The 22,329-nt window shown below is 40.8% G+C and overlaps 2 protein-coding genes across 3 annotated transcripts; both read left to right on the plus strand.

The window, feature by feature from the left end:
* Positions 1 to 969: 969 nt before the first annotated feature.
* On the plus strand, positions 970 to 7,764 carry LOC138589331 (uncharacterized). Its single transcript, XM_069659574.1, has 11 exons — positions 970 to 1,005; positions 2,917 to 3,117; positions 3,916 to 4,071; positions 4,166 to 4,381; positions 5,146 to 5,222; positions 5,295 to 5,545; positions 6,195 to 6,316; positions 6,403 to 6,642; positions 7,053 to 7,214; positions 7,398 to 7,487; positions 7,591 to 7,764. Exons 1-11 carry the CDS (start codon positions 970 to 972, stop codon positions 7,759 to 7,761), a joined length of 1,722 nt encoding a protein of 573 aa, XP_069515675.1. The 3' UTR covers positions 7,762 to 7,764.
* A 507-nt stretch (positions 7,765 to 8,271) lies between these two features.
* Positions 8,272 to 22,102, plus strand: pir (pirin). 2 transcript variants are annotated; one of them, XM_069662419.1, is made up of 10 exons: positions 8,272 to 8,362; positions 9,345 to 9,463; positions 9,547 to 9,639; positions 12,108 to 12,188; positions 14,167 to 14,373; positions 17,183 to 17,267; positions 19,232 to 19,276; positions 20,832 to 20,914; positions 21,383 to 21,449; positions 21,549 to 22,102. In XM_069662419.1, the coding sequence occupies exons 2-10, from the start codon at positions 9,368 to 9,370 to the stop codon at positions 21,665 to 21,667; spliced, it is 876 nt and encodes a 291-aa protein (XP_069518520.1). In that variant the 5' UTR covers positions 8,272 to 8,362; positions 9,345 to 9,367; the 3' UTR covers positions 21,668 to 22,102. The 2 variants fall into 2 exon arrangements, with proteins under 2 accessions (XP_069518520.1, XP_069518528.1); XM_069662427.1 differs by having other exon boundaries at positions 9,367 to 9,463.
* The last annotated feature ends 227 nt before the right edge of the window (positions 22,103 to 22,329 follow it).

The following is a 22,329-nucleotide window of genomic DNA, read 5'->3' on the forward strand; positions in this document are numbered from 1 at the left end:
GTAAGTACACTATGGAAGTCCCCACAACTGGCGAACAATTTCATCCTCGGCAGGGGCGGATACAGACTTTTTTGACTGGGGTGGCCCAACTGGGGCACTGACTTATGCAGGGGTGGCATGAAGTATGTGTCCACACACACACACACACACGCATATCAATAGCATTTAATTAACCCTTCCTTCTAAGCTTAAGTCTTTAAGGACTCATACAGAAGATGTGGTCAGAGTAACAATTTAAGAACGAAAGGAAATGTGCCACATTGAAATGGAAAGAAAGCTATTAGCAGCCTGTTTCAAATTGTGATTGTTGTGACAGGCCAGGCCACCCCTCTTATCCTCGGCCATTACAGCCAGAAGCTCCCGAATCTCTTCATCTCTCCAATTTGCAGACATCTTTGTCGTCTTGTAAATGATCCTTCTTCTTCAACCTCAGATGGTTTTAATCATCCTGTTATATGGCGCTCTTCTGGTTTCGCAGCGGTCTCGTAATATAAACCTTTTCACCCCGCCCACTTGCTCACGGTGAATGCTCCTTGCTTACTTGCTGCAGTCACACATCGGCTCTCCCCGACTTCTTGCGTACATTTTACGAGGAGGCTGGAGGGAAAAAGTCTTCAAAAAGTCGGGATGAAAAATTCTCCCTCTCTCTCTCTATGTCTCTCTTTTGGTGTGATTTGGTGCGATTTAAATAAAAATCAATTGACCTAAATGACTCACTCGGTTGATTTAAACAAGCACAAACAGCAGAAGAGGTCAGACTAAAGAATGACAAGTGAAACCTTCCTCCCACACACACCAGCCTCCACTGTGCTCTAACACACAAACAGTTAACATATCATGTGACACACCTTTCTCTTCCTTGAATGCATGTTCACTTCCTTAATCTTTGCCAGTTTACAGTTGAATGTTTTCAGACACAAAATCCTGAGAGAGAAGTGGAAATGACAACCGTTTTATGTGACATGCGACATGGGAACAGAGATGACTTCCTCTGTGGCTCAGAGAGTAAACAATGTGTATTTATATTATGTGTGCTTCTAGATTTTACTATCAGACTAGAAATAGAGGGAAATATCAACCGTTCTTTTAAAACTTCTGTGTTTTTATATTTAGATGATTATTCTTAGATTAAGCTGACCTGCACCTGTTCAGGGTCAGAGCTCCACTTTTATTACAGGATGTGCTTACGTACAGTGTTGACATCACTCTCTATTAACAGATATATACAATGATTCATTTTTATGTGTAAGTCTCTATTGGCTTGTTCCTTTTACATTTCTAATACTATGTAAAACCATCTGTTAAATGTTGTAAAACTTTAATTTTTAAATCATAACTTTTCCCAAACACTCAGCTACATCTCATTCTCGATGTGGTTTAAAACTTTTATCTACAATACTTATCCTGTCCTGAGACAAGGTGTAAAGTGTAGTAAGGTTGCAGGGCGCTGGAGGCGGGGTACACCCTGGACTGATCACCAGTCAATCACAGGGCTGACACACAGAGACAGACAACCGCTCATATTCACACCTAGCCAATGAGTAGCCAATGAACCTAACGAGCATGTCTTTGGGCTGTGGGAGGAAGCTGGAGTACTCGGAAGGAACCCACGCATGCACATGGAGAACATGCAAACACACTCCTCTTGAAATAGCGCATTCTTTACGTCCATGTTTGTTTGTATGTTGCACTTTGTTTTCTTTACTTTGTTGGTGATTAACAGGTTAGCGTAAAGCTAACAAATCAGGCACACACATTTGTAAAAACATGGCACCAAAGCACGACTAAGGGTCCAAACCTCCACTGTATGATGCTGTGTGTCTACAGAGAACTACATCAGCTGGTTAGCTTAGCTTAACATAAAGACTGAAACAAGGCTAAACAGCTTGCCTCGATCAGTTCAATGCTTATTAAATCCACTTATTAGCACCTCTTCAGCTAAAAAATAAATACATTATATGTCATTTGTTTAGTGCTAAAACAACATTGGTTACCTTAACTACATATTGGAGTCTTAGTCTTAGTGTTTCTACGCAACACACGGAGACCCTGCTCTCTAAGCTAAGCTAACAGTGTCCTGGTTGTGTAGCTTCATATTAAAAGGACGTATATGAGCATGGTTTTTATATTTTCATCCAACTATTGGCTTTAAACTAAATATGACTTTTACCCAGTTAAATAAAGGAAAAGAAAGTGGGCACGTAACCGCAAACAAATCACCTGGTGCAAAATGTTTACTGTTTCTCAGCCGGGATGACTTGTGTTACTAAATTTACACAAACACACACTCTATAGCTATTTGCAGCTTTCACTGTTGGGCCTGTGAAGTCCAGCTAAATCTGTAGACCCTGAGGTGGATTGGGTTACATGAGGGACACACGGCACTGTCGCAAACTTTCTAGCTAGTACCAGCTCACACAGTGCAGAGCTGAGACACCGACCACGTTTCCACCTTCTCTGTGGCTGCTGTGCGCAGATAATCAAAGCTCAACCAGGTATTTTATGCACTGCATGACGTGTGTGTGTCTGACTGTTGAGAAAAGTGTTTTATTATTGTATCAGCTGAAGTAGAAGAGTAATATTGACCTCTGCATCGTGCTTCACTTTGTTTTAATGTTTGTGTCAGCACTGGATGAGGGAGAATCTTATTATGGTAAAAAAAAAAAAGCCTTGACACATAAATTAACACATTAAACATAAAATAGAAGCTCAGGTCTCATTGTGTTATTTAAAATAAAAATCCAAAGTTTCAAGGAGCTTTTTTTACTCTTTCAGAGTCACAGTAACGACTCGTAAAGTTAAAGGAACTAACTGTGATTACTCTGGCCCTGAAAGTATCAATATTTTTTCAATTGTAAGGCACTGTTCTGCATAATCTGTGTGCGTGTGTGTTTGTTGTCATTGTGTGTGTTTCAGATGGTGATACTCGATGTATTAATAATAGGGGCCGGCCCTCACGCCTTAACCCTGGCCAGCTTGCTATCAAACCCCGACCCTAGTCCTGAAGCACAATCCCCCTTCAGCTGCTCGGACCCTCTGAGGCCAAAGACAAACCCAGAAACATCCAACAACAAACGCTGCAGCAGCAAGAAGAAGAGGAGGAACACAACTGGTACAGTCTGCTCAACATGACAGGATTATGTTAAAGAGATACATTTTTATAATTTGGACCTTCTGTCGTCATTTTAGCTGAAAGAACTTTGAAACATGGTTAACATTTCCTACATCCTGTTTTAAAATTGTGAGGATTTGCTGCTCATCTTAGTCTTAGGAATCAGTAAATTAAAAATGTTCGGGGTTTGATGTTTTATGACATTTTATCGGCTAAACTTTTCATCTATTAATGGAAATAGTGGGCTGCACGGTCATAGCTAGAAGGTTCCTGGTTCGAATCCAGGTTCGGACATAGTGAGCCTTTCTGTGTGGAGTGTGCATGTTCTCCTTGAGCATGTCAGGTACTCCGGCTTCCTCCCACGGTACAAAGACATGCTCGTTAGGTTCATGTTTGACTCACAATTGTCATTGTAGAAGTGTGAGCGTGAAAAGTTGTCTGTGTCGGTGTGTCAGATTTGTGACTGACTGGCAATCAGTCCAGGGTGTCCCCCGCCTCTCCCCCAATGACAACTGGAATCGTCTCCAGCCCCCGTGCGACCCTGAACAAAATAAGCGTGATAGATATTGGATGGAGATAGTAACTGAGAAATATTCCAATCCTTGCTGTTTCGAACACTCAGACTCACTAAACATCTCTTCTGTCCTTCCTTTGATTTGAATCACTGAAGATGTGGACGGAGAATCAGAGGGTCTCAGAGCAGTCTAGGCCTCAGTTGGTGAACAAAATGGCCTAATAATTCACTTCATACATAATTGTGATCAGTCTCTGCAGGAGTGACTCTGGAGGAGCGGCTTGAAAAGACGACATTATCAGAGAGGGTTGTTTGCCCCCCGCTGAGTCTGCGAGTGGTAGATTCCTACGGAGTGTGGACGACTCTGTGGGAGAGCCAGTTCACAGCTCTGAACATCCCTCACCTGCGCTCTCACACTCTGGTGCACACGGACCCTCTCAATAAGGTAGAGACACAAACAGAATCCCCTGAAGTAGGAACAAGGAAGTCCCTTTAACAGGGACTGTAAATAATCACGTGTGTGTGTGTGTGTGTTTCAGAAATCACTGCAGGAGTTCGTTTTAAAGTGTCATCGCTCATCGGAGCTTCACAGTCTTCCAGACCAGCTTTACATTCTGGATGAAAACGCATTTTTTAACGACATGAGGCTCGGCAAGAAGGAGAGGAAACGCCTCAACGTCACCTCCACACTGAAGAAGAGTTTATCCTTCAGTCTGCCCGGAACCAAGCTGAGCGTGGACTTCTTTAAAGATCAGGTCGGACACACAGAGCGTGTGTGTGTGTCTGCACGGTATGTTTAATGTAACACTAACTTAACACTCTGCACCTGTAATAACTTTGAAAACATTGCATTGCTTGACGTCTAAGTACACACATAATTTGTAATAACTACTGCACTGTCTAACATCTGATCCATGCCTTCACATTAAAACCTAATAGAAGCATCAAACAGTGCATCTTAATAACCTCTGTTGTAGTTTGAATGTTTGCTTTATGCTTCTTTGGAGTCATTTATTAACAAACTAAGAGGTGAAATGTCAAAAAAAAACTGAACAGGTAAAGTCCCATAATCACAAGCTTTTACTAAGCAATACATTTAAGCTGTTTAGAGGAACTTATGGTTTGTGTCGACCTCAGCTACCCCTGCAGACAAAGTGGTATGTGTCATCTTTTCTCTGATCCTGTATATGCCTTAGTATTGTTTCCTGCTTCCTTTTGACAGTCAAATGTATCAGTCGCTGTAAATCTTTGCCGTGCGAGATGTAAATCAATCTTTTAGCATAACTTTACCTTTAAAATGACACGTGACACTGAAACTATAAATTTGCAGCTTATTTAGAAATGTTATGTCTTCAGTAGTAGAAGTAGAAGTAGTCTTGTAGCAGAATACCACAGATAATCAATAATCCTTTGTGCGATTATTGAAGATACAATATGGAATACTGCCAGCACTATTCTTGCATGAGCACGTAAATCTGAGCCTTACTTTGGTGCTGATTTGCTGCATGTGAACATACAGGTGGAGAGATACAACCTGGACAAACTGCTGGTGAAGGGAACAGTGGCGCACATCACACCTGTGATAGAGGAAGAGAATGACCGGATTAAAGATCAGGAAACGGATACTGAGGCCATGAGAGTGACTGAGGGGAAGTGCAATGGTGTGAGGAAGAGAGTGAAATATTTCCAGGTTCAACTTCATGAAGGCATCGTCCTAAAAGCCCGACAGGTCGTGATGGCAACAGGTCCAACCCGGGCCCAGATGGCAAACATCCCGTCGTGGGTGAAAAACATTGGAGAGAGCTACCCGGAGGAGAGGCTGCAACACACAGTGCACCTAATGCACCACCTGGCTACTACAGGGCCCAAACCTAAAGATGAAGAGTGTCAGACACAGGCGGAGGATTTACCCTCTCGAGGTGAGACAGATTTCTTCTGTAGCATCGGATGATACAGAAAAGCTCTGCAGGGAAACACTGTTTGAGCATTTATCCAAAAGTTGTGAGGATAGGAAACTGTATATAAGAAGTGGAAGTAGCCACCATGACATCACCCGCTGGTTTGATGACTACCGTTTTGAAGCGATGAGTTTGCATTTTGTAGTCATCTTGGTTGCTTTAAATGACTGTATTTGGAGGAAAGCTTGGATACGCACTTCTACGCTTTAATCCTGACTGAGAGGTCACCATGTTCCCCACACCTTACAGTACGCCCTGCTTTGTCATCAATTTTACTCGTAATGCAAAAAGTTGTTAAAGTAATAAATCATGTGAGAAGTAGGATCATTTTTTTGTAGACTTCTATACAATCAATCAGTGGAGTCGCCCCCTACTGGCCATTGGAAAGAATGCAGGTTTGCTTTTTTCAGACCCCATGGCTACATCCACTTCTTCTATACAGCCCACGGAAAACAAAATAATCCTTGATGCTTAAGTGTAAGGCCTCTATGATTGTATCATTTTGCTACAATATTCAATAACACATTTTCACTTGAAGTTTGACCCCCCATCCTCATTGAACCACTTTCCTTTAAGCGATATACGCCTGTGTGTCTAAAAATGTGTGTAGTGTGTGAGGCAGGGCAGAGAGTAATGGTAGTTGGTGGAGGTCTGACCAGCGCTCATGTCGTCTCCATTGCCCTCCAGCAAGGCGCCAGCCATGTGACATGGGTCATGAGGAAGCACCTCCAGGTCTAGTGACAGTGTGACATAAAGAACACTACATTACACCTGTCGGCCTCCAACACACGCATCAACCTTCAATGTTTCCTCTACAGTTAAAGCAGTTTGATGTGGGCGATGTGGAGAGCCTGGTGGGCCGTTACTCCCATGTGGAGCACGGCATCAAGATGGATGGCCAAGCCTACCTGCGACAGTTCTACAATGAACGCAGTCTCCACAAACGGTTGGCTATGATTCGTCAGGCGAGGAAAGGAGGCGCCGTTACTCCAGAGGCCTACATCCACCTACAGCCATTCATCCTGAGTGGACAGGTGGATGTGAAGACATACTGTCAGGTAATAAAGCATGCAAGATTACGTCATGACAGGTGATTCAACGTTAAAGCTGCATTTTTACTGCAAGAACTTTCCCCAGGGTCTTTAGGAGGTTTCTACAGCAGGAGCCAGGGTCTGAATAAGGTTCCAAGGACTTTATTTTACCCTTCAAAAAATCCCTGTTAGGCAGGTAGTACTTTCTGAAAGTACAGGGACTTGAAGGGCTGAACATTTTTAATGGTCAAGTACTCCAGGATTCATGTAAGCAGACAAACTTGCCTAATCTTCCTTCAGTAGAAATGTAGAAAACAGTGAGATGTGACCTTTTAATCCCTTGAAAAGTAGCCCCCAGCACTAACAGTCCTTTGGTGGAAAGGCAGTTGATCTAACTTGAGGTATGCTATGACATTTCGAACTTACTTATTGTCCAGGTGAGTGAAGCCAGCTGGTGCTACAGGAGCCAGGCCTGGAGTCTCTCCCTCAGCACCGGGGACCACTGGACAGGTGATATGATCTGGCTCGCCACCGGCTGCAAACTTGATGTCAAACAGGACCCCCTGCTTTCTGAGGCGATGAAGGAATACCCCATTCAGGTGGGTGGACATACACATGGGGGAACAGACAGGGGAACAAAATATACCTTCTGGTTGATTTAAAAAGAGTTCTACATTACTTAAATATAAATATATATATATTTCATGCTCTCTTGTCATAATGTCACATGAAAAAGGAAAAACAATAAAATGTATTCATAAAATGTGTCCTGATTGATGAAGGTGATCGATGGATGGCCGTGCATATCAGAGAGCTTACGATGGGCAGAAGATTGTCCGCTCTACCTGATGGGGCAGTACACCGCTCTGCAGGTAGAACTTCTGTGGTGTTTACGTGCAAAAAGCTCTCAACAACAATCTGGACAATTATTCTAATGGGCCGTGCGTGTGCCCCTTATGTTTTCCCCACTCACAGGTTGGACCTCATGCAGTAAACCTGGCGGGGGGACAGGCAGCCAGCATGCGAATCGCCAAGGACATCATGAGTCGTCAGCAGCAGGATGATTCAGACGCTTCTGAGCTGAGTGGAGAGAAATCTAAAACTGAGGAATATATTCAACAGATGCGAGGTCTACTATGGCTTTGACTTAAACACTAATAAAAATGAATGCGAGTGCTTATCTGTTCTTGATAATAATGAGTGTATGTTGATTTAATAAATTGCCTTCTTTTAAATTGTGTTAACTGACTAATTGGGAACCATAGCCATATTTGTATTTGAGATAAAGATGTAATTATCCTTAAGGGCCTTATCAGTGAAAGTTAAGCATTAATTACATTTAGGCTATACCACAGTTTCCCAGTTTGGGATCAAAAAAGTACATCTATATATCTATCTATCTATGGCAACGGAAAAATATAGGCCTATATAATATGCACTGTATATCGATGGTCTTGTAATATTGGGCTTAGTAAACTATTAATATTGTAAAGCTATAAGACAAATCTGGCTACGTAAGTGAACTACGGATGACAAGGAGAACAGCTTTAGCTTAAATGTGCCTACTACTACGTCCTAATAGCGCCAGGCGGTGTTAAATATCATTAGCCACGCCCCCTGCCTCACTTCCGCATTTGTCAAGTTACCTGAGGTGAAGAGGGCTGCATTCAGAGCGCAAACTGGCGGTTATCCAAACATAAAACGGTGGAAACTATCAGAAAAAGTGCCTTTTGTCTTGTACTTCCAGGTAGGTGGGGCTGTTTTTCATGTACGTTGGCGGTAATGTTGAAATATTAGTAAGTAAGTGTTATTCGTGTCAGGTGCAACAAGTTCCTACAGGTAAAATAGCACGCTGCGCTTCAATTAAACATAATGAAAATATGCTAAAATAATAAATTGATTAATTGGAACTGTACAGTGGTGTTGTGTAGTAGGCTACGCAAACGAGGAAGACTTAAAACGACTGCCAACAGATCCGACATCAGAAGCTATAGGCCTACACTTCAACAAGGTGCTCTTATAAATGTGATGATCCGTTTTAAGAAGGTAAACATTTGATTCATGTACGAACAAATCGGGACAGAGATTATATAATAATATTTAAAATAATGTGTCCCTTGAGTAAATGTGGTAAAAGCAGTGAGAGTCAGCAGCAGCAGCTCTGAGATCAGCTGATCCGCTCACGAGTCTTTGGTTATGTCAGACTTAGTTCCTGAGAGTTTTCAATATATCGTGTGGTATTTTGAAAAGCGGGGAAAACCTCGGATTGCATGGCGTTTCCGGTTATTTTGCTTTGTCATATTACTCAGCATTTTGTCTCGGCAGGGTGTTTACTTGCCTTTCACCCATTGCAGGCCAGGGGATTTTTGGTTTTCTGAATAAGAGAAAGTGAATGAGGAAGTGAGATGTTTGTAACTTGTTTGTGACTGTATCAATGATTAATACCTGAATGACTATATTCATGTTTGTTTATGGACCACAGTGGATCACTGCATTTAGTTTAATGTGTATTACAAACATTTCATAAAAGGCTAAGTTTAAAAGATGTTACCTAATATTTCTCCTCCTGTTTAACTGTGAATTGTTTGTATTAGGAAACTTGGTGTGACTTTTTTACAGGAAAAAGGGGGAACTCTTTTCATTAAAAAAAACATTTTGGGGATGAATGCTTTTTGTTGTCTTTAATAACTGGTTAAAAATCTTTATATGTATATTTTATGTTGTTGTAGTGACTAGTTAAACCTTCCCCAGCATGGCGACTGTGAGGAAAGTGGAAAGAACAGTTTTAAGTGTTGAACAGTCGGAGGGAGTCGGTGCTCGTGTCCGCAGGAGCATCGGTAGAAAGGAGGTAAGTTCCTCAACATGTTCTCATAGCTCAACCATCAACACTTTAATTTAAATAACACTAAATTGTACATATTTTACTTCCAGCTGAGAAACCTGGATCCCTTCCTGATGTTGGATGAGTTCAGAGTGGTGAAACCGGCAGGTTTCCCGGACCATCCTCACAGAGGATTTGAGACAGTAAGTGTTTTAGAAAATGACAAAGATTAACCAAAGAAAGTTAAACACAGTAGCAAACCTTCCTTGTTCTCCAGGACACCATGCTTTATTCAACCCACCTAACAATTTAGCCTCTCTTGCCTTCATCACAGTGTCTAAGTTTATTTCTGCCAAATTTTTATTTATTATTTATGTCAAAATGGAGATACCCTCCTGATCAGTCAAGTAACCTTTAGATCACTAGAGGCACTAAACATATAAACCTCAATATAATCACCATCAGGGCGCCGGGTTATGTACAGAGGCTCAGTCCTCCATGCAGCTGCCCCAGGTTCACCTTAGACCCTCGGCCCTTTGCTGCTTGTCATCCCCACTCTCTCCTCCCACATCTCCGACTCTATCCACTGTCCTGTCTGATAAAGGCTAAAAGGCCAAAAAAAATGTTTTAAAAAATATATAAACTTAAAATAAAGTTACACAAAACGCCACAATTTATATTTATAAAGCCTTTTACAGTTTTGCTTCTCTACACACCAATGCAAGGTCAGAAAAGTATCACCCTCATCATCATGTCAAATTTGAACAGTAACGGGGGAGCAACTGGTTTGACTGAGCAGTGAAATTCATATTTTGTTCACTAGAGGGCGACAACAGGACAGTGTCCTAAAAGTAAGCCCCACATCTCTTTCCCCAAGTACTGAATATGGTTTATAGATTTCTAAAAATCATTCAGAGAGCCAGACATATCAGAGGAATAATGTCTTGTGTTCTTCTTAAGTTTGCATGAGCTCAAGTCAGCATTTATTTTTTTGTTTAAGAAAACAAATGCTGACAACTCATGAAAACTCCCTGTTTTGTAAGAGGGGAATTGGCCGGGCCTCTGCTGTATTTTTGGTTTTGTGGTTTTTTTATTCTTCCAGGAATTTTGAAATAAATCAATTTTGTCTCCACCAAAGCAAAACTCTTTCACTGACCATTGTTCCTGGCATACTGACATGTTGGCTGTCACTCAGTGCGGTCAAATACACATGCAAGGCCAAGAAAAGTGCATCGCAATACAGTGGTTTCTCACAGATAAAAAAATCTCTACTTACCACATTTAATACAGTAATTCACTCATTTTCTTCCCATAAACAAGCACACACACGCTCCTCTCAAGAAAAGAGAAGTAACACCTAAACAAATCTGTAGTTTTCCAATCAGCTCTGGTGACCATTTAAGCACCTTTCAGCGTATTGTTTTGTTTTTACGTCCTGTAACTGTTTTTGAATCAATCTTGCATCACATCTCTCATGAGCTACATTTCAGGCAACAGCAGGCAGCTCTGATAAACCTGCTCTATGCTACCTCCTGGCACCAAATACTAAGTGAACTACTTAGTCAGGTGGTGATACAAAACAGTGCATCTGGTAGATAACAGGCTCGATATTTCCCCGAGGACTTATAGAAAAAAACAGAAATGGAAGGAGAGTGAATGTTGGACTAAACTTTGCCAGATTGACAGAAACCTGACTCTCAGTGAATGATTATGTGGCGTGGTTTTGCTTTGTGTGTTAGCCATAATGATATTGTTTTTACAGCTTGTTCCCCTGACATGAAGACATTATTCCTGAGCTCATTCAGTTTTTTATTTTATAAATCCTCTAAATATTGACAGACATTTGGTTTATGTTGTTTTTTATTGTATCAGATCCATGTCTGAGTAAAGTGGGAGAAAGTCTGATCAAGTAACATTCAGGCCCAAAGCCTTTGGAACAATATCTGAGTTTACTCTTGGTCTATCTCAGACTTTGATAGCCTTTCTATAAAGAACACTTTGAGCTTCATAATCCATATTAAATTCACCACAAGTGTGTTTAAACATTATGGTTTAAGCCTGTACAGTGGTATCGGCAGCAACACCAAGCTGATGAGTGGAGGTAATGTGGCAGGCTGCACGTCTTTAAAGCCGAACTTGTCCTTAGATTGCCAGACGTTCCTCCATGTGTATTTGATTTGGCAGATTCAACTCAAATCTCCCGGTGTGGTTGGACAGGACAAGGCTACACTCCCAGCAGGCATTTCAGCAGGTGTGTTTGCTCACACTCACATGACTTTTGAAATCCCACAGCTGTGGAGACAGATCACAGGCAGCTCACTGCAGGGCCTCCAGCCTTCCTCCCATAGACAGATGTTCACCTTTGAACCCTTGACCCCACGCTCAGCCTCGTCTTCCTGTCCAGTCTGACCACAGGGGCAGTGAAACAAGCACGCACGTGCTTTAGTGTTGAAGCAGCACTTGTTTGAAAGCTCTTGGCCTGACTTAACATTATTTTTCACTTAATGCAGAAAAAGTTGAATACTTATAATAGAGCTGTTAAACTCACAGCTAAAAGGATGAATAAGATATCTTTTTGCCCACTTTCTTTAATTATAACTGTTTGTAAAGACACCTATAAAGATTTTGCAAAAGCCGTTAAAATGCTCCACGTGTGTCTTTCCTCAAACAGGTAACATATGTTCTCGAGGGGATCACGGCTCATGAGGACTTCTGTGGCCATTCTGGACGGCTGCAATCTGGAGATCTGCAGGTACTGCATCATTGCTTATAGTGTTCATTTTTTTCTGAATGTTAAGCCATTAACATTTTGGGAAATACGCTTATTCTATAAAGCTACATTCAGTCAGCTTAGCTTAGCGCAGAGATTTGAAATGGGTAAACAACAAGCTAAACTTGGTCCAAAGTAAAATAAAAAGAATCTACAAACTAACAAAAGCTTACTTATTATATCTTGTTTGTTTGTACAAAAACTGAAGTGTATAAAATACATGTTACCATTAAGCATAGGCTTATGTTTTGATGTATCTACTATTGGACAGAGCCAAGCTAGATGTTAAGTCAAGCTAACTGTCTGCTGACCTTTAACAGACAGTTAGCTTAGTTTATAGTATTGTAGTGCTTTAGCTACTGCACAATGACAACAAGGTTGTTAGAAGGTTCTTTGCCCGTCCAGGAAGTAGTCTGTGTCTTAAAACCATTTAAGATTTAACATGTTAATAAGTACATTTTAAAAGGGTTGTTAGGCAGATGTTGTCGCCTTTGAGCAGAACCAGGCTAGCTGTTTCCTCTGTTTCCAGTCTTTGTGCTAAGCTAAGCTAACCGGTTGCTGACTGGAGCTTCATATGAACTGTTCAAACATTAGAGTGGAGTCAGTCCTCTTGTTTAACTCACAGCAAGAAAAATAAACATACTTCCCAAACTATTCCTTTCAGTTTGCCAGCTTTATAATTACTGAATGACTTGATTATAGTTTATATTTTGTTATTTTAGACAGCAGATTCACCTTTTCTAACCGTGATATCATTCTTGTCCTTATTCTAATTCTCTAATAAAAGTCAGGGTGGTAGATTTAAAACAAGTCATTAACTTGAATGAGAAACATTCAGACCATTTGTTATGAACACTAAACAAACAAGAGCAGAACAGAGACTCGAGCCTATTGGCATACAAATCCCCACAAACTCATTACATACGCATTATAATGTTGTGCACTCTCACTAATTGGATATGATGCCCCGTGGGTTTTTTCCTCTGTTTTGAAAGTAGTAAAGTTACGTTCACACACACAAACACACAGTCTGCTGACTCAGCCTCCATCTGCAGCAGAGGTTCAGTCAGTTTAGCTGAATTAGCTCTAAACCACCATGTGCTCCCTCTGCAGGCTCCGACATCATGTCGGCCCTTTGGGGAAAGCTCCAACACAGCCTCAGATTAAAGCAGGGTTTCATTATAAGAGGAAGTGGTAAAGAAAGCACGTAGGCAGAGAATTGTTTGAGAATCTTCTCAGTTAATGAATCTGTAGATTTCCGTTTTAGAAAAGAGGGTGGAGGGAATTCCTGCATGGTGTTACAATATTATAAAATCAAAGAAAATTAGTCTAAAGAAACTTTTAACTTAAATCACTAACCAAAATGTGCAGGAAGTAGCACATCACAAGCTGTATCATATTTTAAAATAAATGAGAGTTTGAGTTGTTTTCATAAACAATGTCAATCTTAATGAGGACTTTATGTACCCAGACACGAGCGCTTATTCCTAAGTTAGCAGTCATTTGATTTTAAAAGCACAGTTCTGTGTTGCCTCTTTTCTCTGGGTTTAGTTATTTCTCCTCCGTTGTTCTACATTTTTTATGATCCAGTAGATCCCTGACAGTAAAACCCAGAACACGGCAATAAAAGAAACCGAGCAGCACGATGAACACTCACGGATGAATAATTATCAGTGGCCAGCTGCATTAAAGCAAAGCTGGAGAGTGGAAATTTCCAGCAGGCTAGACGGAGAAGCAGAAGCAGCTGAGCTGAACTTTGTGTCAGCCTGCGTTTTGAATCACAACCTGAAACCAGCTCCATGTTTGAGAATGTCTTTTATTTAATTCAGGAACCGTGTTTAACAGAAAATTACTGTTTCCAATTGCAAATATCAGCGTGCTAGCGTGCTAAAAATATAAGCCATTAAATGGGTATATTTGTGTCTCAGGCATATTTAAAGTATGACTTCTCGTCCACCAGTGGATGACTGCAGGTCGGGGGGTGGTCCATGCAGAGATGCCCGTGTCAGAGGAGCCTGTGGTGGGCTTACAGCTGTGGGTGAACCTGTCGAGTCGGGACAAGATGGTGGAACCGGCGTACCAGGAGCTAAAGGGCACAGAGATCCCAAAACCAAGCCAAGGAGGAGTTACAGTCACTGTCATATCTGGAGAGGCTTTAGGAGCAAAGGTGTGTGTTCGTTGTGTGTGTCTTTAATTCTCTGAGAGGGCCTCAGTGAGAGAAGCCGAACCTGATGTTTACGTCTCTGGTGGCTGTTGATCTCCTGGTGATTGTGCTTTTGCTGCATGCTCGAGGCAAACAGGAACAACCAACAAACAATGACATAAATGTGAATGCATTCGGTTGTGTGTGTGTGTGTGTGTATGAGGGAATGCCTGTTAACCACAATATTTTTTCAGTGTGAGTGTAGGGAGAGTCTGTTTGAAAAGAGGAAACAGCAAATGAGGAGCAGATTGTCCTGACCTGCGAGGGATGGTGCATGTCTGTCTCTGTGTGTGTGTGTGTGTAATCTTATTTTATTACACTTGAACGTGAGAGGATGTTGTCGTGCAGAATGAAGAGAGGGCTCATGACGGTCCATTGTGAGGCTGAGAGTGTGTGTGTGTATTTGTGCAATATGCAGGGTTACTGCAGGGCAGGAGACAAAGCTCGCTGTGGTCTGGCATTGAAACCTCTACATCTGGGTTCAACACAGGTCATGGTACTCGTTGGTTCTTTTAAAATACTACTTAGCTTTTTTAAAAAGAACAAATTGTTTTGTACTCAATATTCCCACGATTTCATGCCCCTTTGAGTCAAATCAGGATGATGTACAACATACAATCCATTCTCCCTTGGCACGTGCTGCACCCTTCCAGAAAAATCTGAGCCTCTAGTGTTTCCATAATCCTGCCACCCGAGAGATCAAAATAAGCTCTGAAACATGATGATGAAACCTGCTACGCAGAGGTAATACTACACAATGCTTATTATTTAGTGTTTTATTTGATGGGGACAGTTCACGTTGATAACATTTCTGAAAATGTGCAAAATATACTAAGAGATTTAAAATTGAATCTGCAGTCCCCGGCCTATAGAGTAAGCCAACGACAAATAATGTGTTCTGCCTTTGTTTCTATGAAATACCATGAGATTATTAGTATTGTGAAGCCACATAACAAGATTATGTGGGCAGCAAATTGCAGCTGTAACATGTTTCTAGTGCCAACATGTAAACAAAACTCATTTTTATCTATGGAAGAAAACGAGGGGAGAATTGGAACAAGTTTTGAACGCGTGTTCTGGCCAAAGCAACAATCCCAACGTCCACATTTCCATTTTGGATGCTGTGATCCATTTATTCAGCATTATCTTGGTTATAAACGATGGCTGTGTTCCAAATGCCATTCTATATACTACATACTACGTGCTATATACTGTATACTGCGTTTGGCGGTAGTATGTGGTATGGAGGAGCTTTTCAAATTAATTTTGCAGTATGCTACGCCAGGCGGAAGTTAACTTCTTTAGCGCCCCCTTCTGCTGGAATGCTGCTGCTGTCCGTCATTTCAACTACTGCTGTGACGTTCCAGCGCTTTGCATTGTGGGATACAGTAGGCGAGGTAGACTGGTCCAATGAATAATGGAGATTTTTTCCGAATCAGTACGACATCCGGGTATCTTTTGTTTGCATACTGCATACTACATTTTGGCCAAATCAGTACGTATTGCTAGTATAGTATGGCATTTCGAACACAGCAATAGACTGTATAAAAAGATGGATGAAATTACAACTCCCTAAAAGTGAAGCCAAAAGATATTAAGCGCCCCCTGTTGACTGGCTGCAGTATAGCTCATAAAGCCCGCCTCCTCCATGTTAACAGATGGGACATGAGTCAAACTATAAAATCAAAATACACGTCAAATACATTTTTCTCAAACGTGGTTTCTGTCATTATAGTTAGTTCTGCTGTAAAAAGGATGATTGACAGCTCTGTTGACAGCTCCTGCAGCCGATCTGTTCCGGATTAGCAGAGTAGAGGGGACGTCATTGAAGTTCCCATACCTGTGAACGTCTGCTTCAGACCAACACAAGTAGCTGTTCTGCTGTTAAATACACCGGCGTGTGGGATCCTTGTTCAGGTTTTTTTTCCTGTAAGTTAAGTGTCTGTTTTGGGTAGCGGAAGTGGCTACTGCGGCTCCACCTGTCGATCTCTAGTGCGCAGCTCTGGCTCCAAATGACGTTACCATCGCAAGATGGCAGCGCTATTTTGGCTTCAATTTTGTACAATGAGAGCAGATGAAGATGTGTCATCCATCTATATATACAGGCATTGGTTATAAACTGGTTATAAACAAAACAACACATTAATCAGTTCATAATATTGGGAGTTGGTTTAGCTCAGTGGTTAAATCAGCAGCCCATGTACAGAGTCTACAGTCCTTGATGTGGCCCTTTGCCGCGTGTCATCCCCCCCTCTCTCTTCCCCTGTTTCCAACTCTATCCACTGTCCTCTCTCTCTGAATAAAAGCATAAAAAGCCAAAAAATTGTCTTAAAAAAACCCCAATATTATCCATATTCATAATATTAAACATTATTATATATATATAATATATCTAAAACAGACTCAACTTAAATTCACAATCTGACACTGGAGCTTCCTGCACATAAACCAAGGCTCCACCCAGCGTGTCGTGTCTGACTTACATTTAAATACAAAACAATCTCGGTTACAAACTGTATCATGGAAAGATAAAATAAACACCACAAAGTTAAAAAAACACATTTTGGCTCCAACAGTGTTGCTCATTCTCCAGTGCCAGAGAGTCACAGCGCTGACGCCTCTGACGTTGGAAACAAATGATGATGACAGTTACTGGCGCCACTATTTTAAAATAAGCATGAATGTGTTTTCTGATTTTCTTTAAAGCTTGTACTTGTTTCTGTGTTAGATAAAATATGCATACTTTCTGATGGACTTTTTTTCTTTCCTTTAGTCAAAGGTTTACACCAGGACACCAACCTTGTACCTGGACTTCAGAGCGCAGCAAGGGGCCATGCATGTGCAGCCAGTCCCCTCAGGTAGGAGAATTACATTTCTAATACACTATTGTGTGTCGGTAAATGGTTGGTTCTTAACAAAAGTGTGTCTACCTGGTCAGGAAGGACGTTTACAGAAAAGCGTCTCATGGTTACCTTGGGTTCTCAATCATCTCGCCATCTTTTCTTAGTTGTCTCTTTCTTTCATGTCACTGAAAGCATGAAGTGCAAGAGACATATCATGGAAACATTTTCACCGGTTCTGTTTCATTTTTCATAGAATCTGTTTTTTATTAATGACAGGCTGCTAAAAGTTAAAAACTTGTCCAAAACTCAACAGGGTACCGTTAAGATGGACATTGCTGTGGCTGCTACGTATGCTAATGTTGTAGCATTCAGCATTAACCTGCAGTTATCACTTGCAACGACCGTTCATTCTAATTTCCAAATGATGACATTAGCATTTTACAGGCTTCCTTCAGGATCTAGGTCAGTCTACACAAGGTTCACACTCGCTTTTTATTCAAAGGCTGCAGTAAGAGTACGAGAAACGTGCTAGAATGCTATCAGCAGACTTTTATAGTTCTAACACAAATACCTCGTAAAGTTGTGGGACACAACAGCTTGTTACATTAAAGAGAGCGAGCTTACAACTCAAGGAAGAAAACTTCAGTTACTTCTGTATACAAAACCCCTTTACCTGTTAATACTGTATGTTTCTGTCACTGTACTTTGTTGGCCAGACAGTTTAAAATCATTTACACACACCCACATTCTGCATGTTACAAGTGCAGTATAATTGTATACATCTTTCTTTCTTTCTTTTAAGGCATTACTTCATGAACTGCCCTCTTATTTATGTTCTCTACAGACTCCTAAAACTTTGAGTGGCTGCAGCCTTCGGTCACATGTCTGTTATTATATAATGTTTTTGCTCCCTCATCTCATCTTAAACTGGAGCATTTTATTAGCATGGAAGGATTACCGTAAAATCCAGAATATGAGACGCACCGAAATATAAGATGCAGTCTGCTATTTCAGTTAGTTCTTTCATTTCAACACTATTACAAATTATTTTAGTTTGAAACACATTCAAAGCACACAAATTAAAGCCTAACATCTGTTTTCGCCATGTCGAGTTTGCAATCATGCTAGCTACCGGTGCGGTCGTTGAGTGATTGTTGTGAAACGGCGGCTGCACTGGCGATCATGACTGCGGAAAGCTTTAGCTAGATTATGGCGCCATCGTCTGGGTAAAATACAATGAAATACCTCTGCATTTTATCATGGTATATGGGACGCAGCCCACTTTTTAGATAAAAATGTAAGAATGTAAAGAAATGCGTCTTTTACACCGAATTTTACGGTAAGTGTTATTTGACCAGTTAATACACCTGTCTTATTGCTGAATGCTGTTTATTTATTGTTGATTGATATTATTGTTGATGATAATTCCGGCTTACTTTAGTCAGTTGTTTGTTCTTAATGTAAAACTTTCAAGCTTCTGTCTTGGCCAGAAAAGAGAGTTTGTATCTCAATGGGATTGTTCCTTGCAAAAATAAAGGTTACATTAAAAATAAATATTGCTTACAGGAATGTGCCTAGCAATTTTTGCAGGTGACAAAAATACACAGTTACACACATAGTTTTCTCCAAAAACCCAGTTAACTTCTGACTCAGCAACAAACAGACAACTAGCTAAAAGTGGAGCCATAAGCAGCTTAAAGGCCAGATACTTCCATTAGGAGTTATCATAGACCAAAAACAGAGCTATGTTAATGGTTAATGTTCCTCTTTAACTACTCTTTAAATAAGCAAAGTATTGTACAAGAACGTGGTATCAGTTTAAAATGTGATAATACATCAGTGATGATTATGTACCCATAACTCATTTCTGTCGCCAGCCGGTGGCCAAGATTTTTATTGCAGGTTTATGAGAAGGAAACTGTTTAAAATGGTTCAACAACCTCCTTATTAAGAGCATACAACATTTCTGTGTTTGATAGGATGGACGACATTCATCTACACACTATCAGGATCCATTCATGTGGGTGAGTTTGTCTCGTTTATGCTCTTCTAAAAGTAAGACCCAATATGCACCTCTTTAATTTGCTCCTGAATACATAAAACAAATATCCTGTCTCTTATCGTCCAACATTTCAGTTGAATGTAACAATGATAATAATAAATCCCTGATAACAGGGAAGCACACAGGGTAACTTTCTGTAGCTGGACATGTGCGCTCTCTTCAGTGTGTTTGATCACTCCCTCACTCCCTCCCAGCTCTCCCTGCTGCCATATCTACGTTACAAAAATGTGTGTGATCTCCGTCCAGTATTAACTTCCCTTCGACATTCAGCCAAGACGCCCATGTGCTCCACTTTAAAGCCTGATGGATTCATATACTGTCTCTAAACTATGATCTCCTAAGACTTCTGACCGCTCCAGCTCAATCTGAACTGAACACAATATGATAGAATAAAATCATTCTGCTACTGTGTGTAAAATATGACCATGTCAGAGTTTGGCTTCCTATCAGTCACATCGCTGACATGTCCGAACTGCGCACGGTTGTAAGAAATTATTCTGCAAAATGCTCCGTTTTCGTCTTATTGGACGACTTTGTGTGATCAGGGAATTCCCCTCGCATGAGAACAAACACTCTCAGACAGTTCACTTATTTTCAGAGGCTCTCGCGGTTTGTTGAAATCTGTTTTTTTCACTCTGAATTCCCCTTTTAATGTTCGTTTATACAATTTTATTCTGATTTGATTTCTCTCCATCATTACGCAGCAGGATCTCTCAGACTGGATGTAATAGCAGGCAGATGTTTTGATGACATGAGAGGAGGAAAAAGCTGCTAAGATTAATGAAGTTCTTTGAATCTACAGTCTTCAAACTCTACATGTAGTCTGGCCAAATCACGACCAGCTGGCTTTGATGAGGAGTTTCTCAGCATTTAGCTTCAGTACTGTTAGTGCTGCAGTTGTGCTACGCCAGGTCAAAATGTCTGAAACGTGCAGGTGCCTGTATTTCTATTCAAGTCATACAGACCTGTGATACCCTGAAATAATTCATCAAACAATTGCAACACTTACTAACGATGCACATGCCCGCTCTTCAGCAGAAAGTAAGCAAGTTTTTGGTGCAAAAGTCAAGATTTAGTTTTTGAATGCATTAAGGTTTCAGTTTGTAGTCCGTCTGTAAATTTAGTTTTATTGACGGTCACCAATCACGTTTGAGCAGGCTTTAGTTTGCATGCAAGAAAATGATTTGCGTGCAGAGCACAAGAGGCAGAATGCGCTGGCCGAAATGGAACCTATTGGCCATCATGTGACAATAATTAAGCTTTTTTAAACGGTTTTAATGATTAATAAATGCTATATGTAGAAATTGTCTTTACACTCAAGCATAAATCTGCTGTCTCAAGTTACTAGATGGATTTTAAAAATAAGATTACAAATGGAAATCTGGGCCAGGATATTTGTTAAACCAACATCTGATAGCTACCCTGGCTGGGTGGGTTCAGAGATTGGACTGTCGTCATTTAAAATCGTCGAGTTCTAGGCACAGATTTCAGTTCCAGCGTTTCTTGTCTTGTTTCAGGCCCGGATCAGGAGCAGCAGGAGGTAGAGCCCCATCACACTGTGGTGTTCGGAGATGGAGACTGTGTCAAGTTTGAAAACAAGGTGAGACTTAAATGGGAATCCAACAATAAATTATACTGTAACTGCGTTCAATTCGCATCTGCTCGCGTCTTTGCACTGACTTTGTTCGTAATCTCGCTGCAGATTCGCGTCTATTCGAGTTCAGTGTGTTCACACAGACATAAGATAAGATAAGACGTATTTACTGATGTGTTTGATGATTACTTTATTTTTGTTGGATGCACGTTACCTGAAGTCAGTCCATCTTGTTCTTTATAATATAGTTTAATTGTTGGATTACATCAATCCCTTGATCTTAGTCGTCTTGTTAGCATCATAGCACCTTTGTTTGTTCATTTTTCCCACTTAAAACTTCAACATGTATTCAGCTTTACAGATTAATACCAGTGGCTCCCAACCTCTGTGACTTATGACCCCACAGGTTTATCTTTCCTTAGTTAGGAAACCACAATGAATAAAAAAAAGCATGGCCTCTTATTTTCCCTTCAGGGCTCTGAAGTTTCCCACTTCGTTCTGATCGCTGGAGAACCAATCAAAGAGCCTGTGGTACAACACGGTACGTCGTCTGTGTTATTCCTTCTATGGGTTTTAGAAGTGAAAAACAGAACTTCATAAATGTAATGTAACACTTTCCTGTGTTGTGTCTGCCCACCAGGTCCATTTGTAATGACCACAATGGAAGAGATCACACAGGCGTTCAGGGACTACCAGACTGGCACAAATGGCTTTGAGAGGGCCGTAAGCTGGAGGTCCAAGATCAGAGACTCTCTCTGAACTGCACTTTTCCCTGGTGAAAATGTTTGCCTTATTGTTGCTGTGGAAGCACTTGAAAACGGAAATTTGTTTCCTTGTAATTAAGGGAAATGTGGGTATTTATTTTTCAGGATATATGTATGTGTGTTTATGGGACTTTTAGTTCTTTCCATTGTGTATTATAACTTGTTCCATGTTTAAGTGCTTTGTGGAAACACGCCCCATTGTTAGCAGGGCAGTGCGTTACCTCCCTCTCCTTGTTAGATATAGATATGAGGGAAAATGTGCTTCTAACTGCTCTCCACGCCCCTTGTTAACTTTAAGCTTTATTACATTTTCCTCCTGCTGTTTGTACACTGTAGCAGAGCCGTTATGAAGTTTTGAAACTATGAGCAGATGCTTGCACACGTGTTGTTGTTATGAAGGTAATTGAGCATATTTTATGTAGATTAAAGTGTAAAGGTTTCACAGTAATTCAATGTTTAATGTGTTTCTGTGCGTTTTATAATGATTACAAGTGCATTTTTCAGCCGGCAGAAGAGATGCCCAAGCTGCTGTTTCTAATTTGCATACAAATTCTGAATATTGTTCTCATATTTCCTCCGTTATGTTTTGTTATGTTCCTGGTAGATTACCTCTGACAACCTAAATCAAATGGGCCTGGATGGGCAAGTGGGTGGGGT

Source organism: Semicossyphus pulcher, unplaced genomic scaffold, assembly GCF_022749685.1.
Source record: "Semicossyphus pulcher isolate SPU_LCO1_2020_fin unplaced genomic scaffold, fSemPul1.0.p SCAF_1, whole genome shotgun sequence".
In the NCBI taxonomy this organism is placed as follows: domain Eukaryota; kingdom Metazoa; phylum Chordata; class Actinopteri; order Labriformes; family Labridae; genus Semicossyphus; species Semicossyphus pulcher.